At 35.2% G+C, this 4,965-nt stretch overlaps 1 protein-coding gene across 1 annotated transcript; it reads left to right on the forward strand.

The window, feature by feature from the left end:
* The first annotated feature begins 228 nt into the window (after positions 1-228).
* On the forward strand, positions 229-4,540 carry LOC109056552 (cholesterol 25-hydroxylase-like protein). Its single transcript, XM_019073746.2, has 2 exons — positions 229-981; positions 3,830-4,540. The coding sequence occupies exons 1-2, from the start codon at positions 554-556 to the stop codon at positions 4,194-4,196; spliced, it is 795 nt and encodes a 264-aa protein (XP_018929291.1). The 5' UTR covers positions 229-553; the 3' UTR covers positions 4,197-4,540.
* Positions 4,541-4,965: the final 425 nt, after the last annotated feature.

The following is a 4,965-nucleotide window of genomic DNA, read 5'->3' on the forward strand; positions in this document are numbered from 1 at the left end:
CAGCAAAAGTGTTGTGCATTAACGCCAGCTTTTAATCATTGTATAACATCTGTTAAAATCATTTGTAGATTTTCAAGATGTGCATGATCATATGAATTAGAAGTTTAATGGCATTTGCCATTTTAATTTACATAAAATGTTAATTATTAGGTAATGTTTAATACATTTAATAGTAAACATTAACAAGCACATTGTTTCACATTTCTAGATATGGGAAGAACTAATGATCCGTTAAGCATTACATGTTTGTTAATGATTTATTAATTAAAGTTATTATAAAGTGTTACCAACTTTTGGTAACTTTAAGTTCAGTTTTCAATTTAGCTATAAAGTGGCATCCTTCCTCTAGCAGATGTCGCAACAAAGGAGGAGAGCAGCAGTTTTCTCGCCGTGGCTTGCGTTCACATTACGCTGCCTGTATAAAGCTGTGTCAGAATGAAAGTGATCTTCACATTGTACGGTGAAAACGGTTCCCATCAAAAGACAGCCCATCTGGAGCACATCACCGCTGCTGTTGCACCATCTGCGGTCGAAACAATAGTAGTTCACAAGGATGATTGTTGTATTCTTACTGTTTTTCGGAGGCGATAGATTTCTTCAGTGGATTTGGGACTTAATATATGCGGAACGTCATTTGCTCCTCATGTCACCCCACTTTAGCGTGTGCGCAGCTTTCAGCACTCATCTCATCTTCTCTGCTCCCTTCATGCTTCTGGATGTCTTCAGTCCACATGTGGGATGGCTCCAAAAGTACAGGATACGCCGTGAAGTCGTTGGCTTGCATCAGTGGTTTCGATGTGCTACTCGAATTTTATGGAAATACATCGTTGGCGTTTTACCATTTACTGCGCTGTTTCTGTCGCTTCGGCGCACGCATTTCCCGGAGAAAGCGCCGTCCTCTTTCCATGCCTTCAGGGAATGTGTCTCATGCATGCTCGTATTCGATGCGCTCTTCTTCATTTCTCATTACACCACTCACAAGTAAGCATATGGAGCTTCCAACATTGCACATCTGGAGCTTTGAAAATTGAACTGACAGACTTTTAAATCTTATATTTATTTACTGTCATTTTAACTGCTTTATTAAATAAGACGCTATAAATATCTTTTTGGTATTGGAACCGGCTGACATCCATTTTGTGCAGTTTGTGTATATGTGCAAACATTTGTAAAAAAACAAAAAAAAAAAACAATCAGTTTTCTCCCAAAACGTTAAAGGCACACATTCCAAACATACACATTTGTCATACTGACCTCTAACAGTCATTCTAAACATTTTACTTGGATATTTATTTCATGTTTTCATAGACTGTCTGCGTTCTCTCCGTTTCACTCTCTGTCTTATATAGTATTAACTTCATATGTCTTTGAGAATGCAGGAATTTAAAGTTTTGGGCCTTTTTTCTTATTTTTAGGCACAATAGTCTAGTCAGTATAGTCCATATTTTTTTTTCTCCCTAGAATGAAGTGGGTTCAGTTTATGAGAAAAAAAGAAGTGTTTCGAGCACAGTTAATCTTTTCATTTGCGTTTTAATGTGTTCTTAGCTTAGTGGACTTCTGAGGAACAACATTCGTTCCTTAAAAGCCCTAAAGCCCTATTTAAAAAAGAAATATATATATATATATATATATTATATATATATATATATATATATATATAGATATATATATATATATATATATATATATGGATATTTCTAGATTATAATTATATGGCATTATTAAATATAATTATTTCAATATTTTAATAATTGAAATGTATTATTTAAATATTATAATATTGCTTCTATATGGATTATATTTATATCGTCATAAAATATTTGAGATATTATGAAATGCCAAAAGTGATTTAAATTAACCAGAAGAATGCAATCTTTGGTGAAAATTTTGTCCCAGTTTTAATGTTTCTTTTTAGTAAAATTATGTTACACCAACAATATTCAATCATTTGAATCTTTATTATGGTGATGGGATCTAATTAAAATACAATAATCTTTAGTAATCTTTAGTCCCTGTCAGTAATCCATTTTAATGCTTTTCAGTGGATTAAATTTGACTTAAGTGTTACCTTTGGGTGCCGATCTTATGGCAATAGAGCAGGGGTGTCAAACTCAATTCCTGGAGGAAAGGAGCCCTGCATACAGTAGTTTAGATTTAATCCTAATTAAACACACCTGATCCAACTAATCAAGTCTTTCAGGCTTAATTTGAAAGCTACATATGGTATGGGTGTTAAAGCAGGGTAGGAATAAAACTTTGCAGGGCTCTGGTCCTCCAGGAATTGAGTTTGACACCCCTCCAATAGAGGCATTAGCACAAAAACTGACCTGAAAATGAGATTATCTACTTACCTGCTAGTGTAGTTCAAGTGATCTACCAGTAGAGGCTGCCAAGGTCACGCTAACCAGCCAAACCTTAAAGGGTTAGTTCACACAAAAAATTGTCATTAATTACTCACCCTCTTAAGAGTAACATTTTTTAAGAGTTTCATTCTTAATTTGGTACAATGTTCTATTTTTTTTGTTATTCATGTGGTTTCTGTTTATGGTTTCTGTTAGCCTAAGTGACTTTCAATTTGAAGGCCCAGAAAGGTAGTAAAAACTTCATGGAAGTAGTCCATGTTACTTCTTACTTTTGGCACAAAAAGCATTCCCGTCACTTCAGAAAATGAAAGTTTAACCACTGGTGTAACATGGACTACTTCCATGATGTTTTTACTACCTCTCTGGGCCTTCAAATTGAAAGTTGCTTAGGCTGTCAAAGGAGGGACAGAAATCGCTCAGATTTTATTTAAAATATCTTCAACTGTGTTCTGAGGATGAACAAAAGTCTTAGGGGATGGGATCAACATGACGGTAATTAATGACAGAATTTTCATTTTTTTGACAAACTATCCTTTTAACCTTTGGGTATTTATAATGTAGCGAAAAAGGGGACATTTTCATCCTAGAGTTCCCTTTAATGGACAAAAAAATTTGGTCCATTGTCCCAGTAGAGCTATTATGTGTGTAATGCATCTACAGTATGTCAAAAATTTATTATATCTGACTCCAAAGTAAGCTTGTCCCAAATAATCCAAGCTCTTAACTAAACTGCCTTTTCTTTATAGAGTTTACAGAGTAGACAAGACATGTAAAGTAGAGGAAGAAGGGGTCAGATTACAAACCTGCGTCGCCATGAGCAAACAAAAAACCCTCTTTATATTCCAGTAGCATTTGCACTAGTAACAGTGCCATTGACTCCAAACACTTCAAAGGATTTAACTGCATAAACACATACAACTATCATGTGCACAGTTCAACACTTCATATAGAAAAAAACACTCATCCATTCCTCTTTCATAATCTGTTGATGTCATTATGACATACCACATTAGGGCAGCCGTGGCCTAATGGTTAGAGAGTTGGACTTGTAACCCAAAATTAGTGGGTTCAAGTCTAAGTACCAGCAGGGATTGTAGGTGGGGGGAGTGAATGTATAGCACTCTCTTCTACCTTCAGTAGCATGATTGAGGTGAGACCCTTCAGCAAGGCACTGCTCCCCAGGTGCTGCGGCACTACTCATTACTGTGTGTGTGCACTTGGATGGGTGAAATACAAAGCACAAATACAGAATATGGGACACCACACGTCACATCAATTTCACACTTTTTCACTTATAGCTCACATCCTTATAGCTCACTCTACTTGTTGTCTCCACTTGTACTTTAACTTGTAACTTTAGCAAGGCCTATATTTATGCATAATTTCTGTATCTATTTATATTAAATATATTGATTTATATTTATATTATTATATAACTGAATCAAATGTCTGAATTTTTTCCCCAGGATTCCCTGGCTATACCACAACATCCACCGCATTCACCATCAGAACAGGGACACTTTTGCTCTGGCAGCTCAAGACTCCAGTATTTCTGAACTGTTGTATCTACAAACCCTTGCATTTACAAGTGCCATGCTTGTGGGCTGCCACCCTTTTAGCGAAATCCTTTTCCATCTGGTTAACACCTGGATGGCTGTGGAGGACCACTGTGGATATGAATTTCCTTGGGCACTGCATCGGTTGTTGCCGTGCTTTGGCGGGGCGCCGCACCACCTGGCCCACCATCAGCACTTTAAAGGGAACTTCGCCCCTTACTTCAGACACTGGGATTACATCTTCGGGACCTCATTGCCCATTTCAGCAAATGAGTGAGACAATAGAAAGGATGAATCCAGGTTAACTGAGACATTATATGACAGTGAGAATGAGAGTATTAAAAGTATCTGAAGTACCTATTGTATCTGATTTCACTCTATATGAACTGACATATAATAACCAAGTTTTTGCTTTTCTTCTTATCAAATTTAAGCCATTACCTCAAGGTAATTCTGTTTATAATAATCAGAAAGCTTAGATTCTTGGCTTGATTTTGTACTCAGCTTAAACTGTGTAGATGTCTTATGTATGTTGACTTTTTCATGTTGTATATTTATCAAGTGTTTTTAGTTATTTTGTTAAGGTTTGATAACATGCATTAAACACATCTCTTTTACAAATGTTTCTGTATACAAATATTAAAGCTTGTAAATTTCTGTTTTCCTTTTTAAAAAAGAAAAACATTCTAACTGCTAACGTTTTAACTAAAAAGTTGTACAATCTGAGAGTAAAACGTTTTTCTACCTTATATTTTGAAATAAGTATGTGTTTTAATATACACAGACCCATTCAAAAGTTTGAGGTTTGTAAGATTTTTTTTTTATGTTTCTGTAAAAAGACTTGTATGCTAACCAAGGCTGCATGCATTTACAATAAAAACAGTAATATCGTGAAATATTATCACAGTTTATAATAATATTACACAATATTACTGTTTTATTGTAAATGCATGCAGCCTTAGTGAGCATACGATGTGAGTTTTTAGATACTTTCTATAGCAATTATTTTTAGCCCAATATCAAAGAGTTTGTCAAGCTCTCATCAA

Source organism: Cyprinus carpio, chromosome A5 (assembly GCF_018340385.1).
Source record: "Cyprinus carpio isolate SPL01 chromosome A5, ASM1834038v1, whole genome shotgun sequence".
In the NCBI taxonomy this organism is placed as follows: Eukaryota; Metazoa; Chordata; class Actinopteri; order Cypriniformes; family Cyprinidae; genus Cyprinus; species Cyprinus carpio.

Bases quoted from the DNA above. Each gene is read 5' to 3' on its own strand.
- LOC109056552 (XM_019073746.2), top strand. From the start codon at position 554: ATGATTGTTGTATTCTTACTGTTTTTCGGAGGCGATAGATTTCTTCAG. The intron at 982-3,829 runs GTAAGCATATGG...TTTTTTCCCCAG, and splicing joins TCTCATTACACCACTCACAA to GATTCCCTGGCTATACCACA.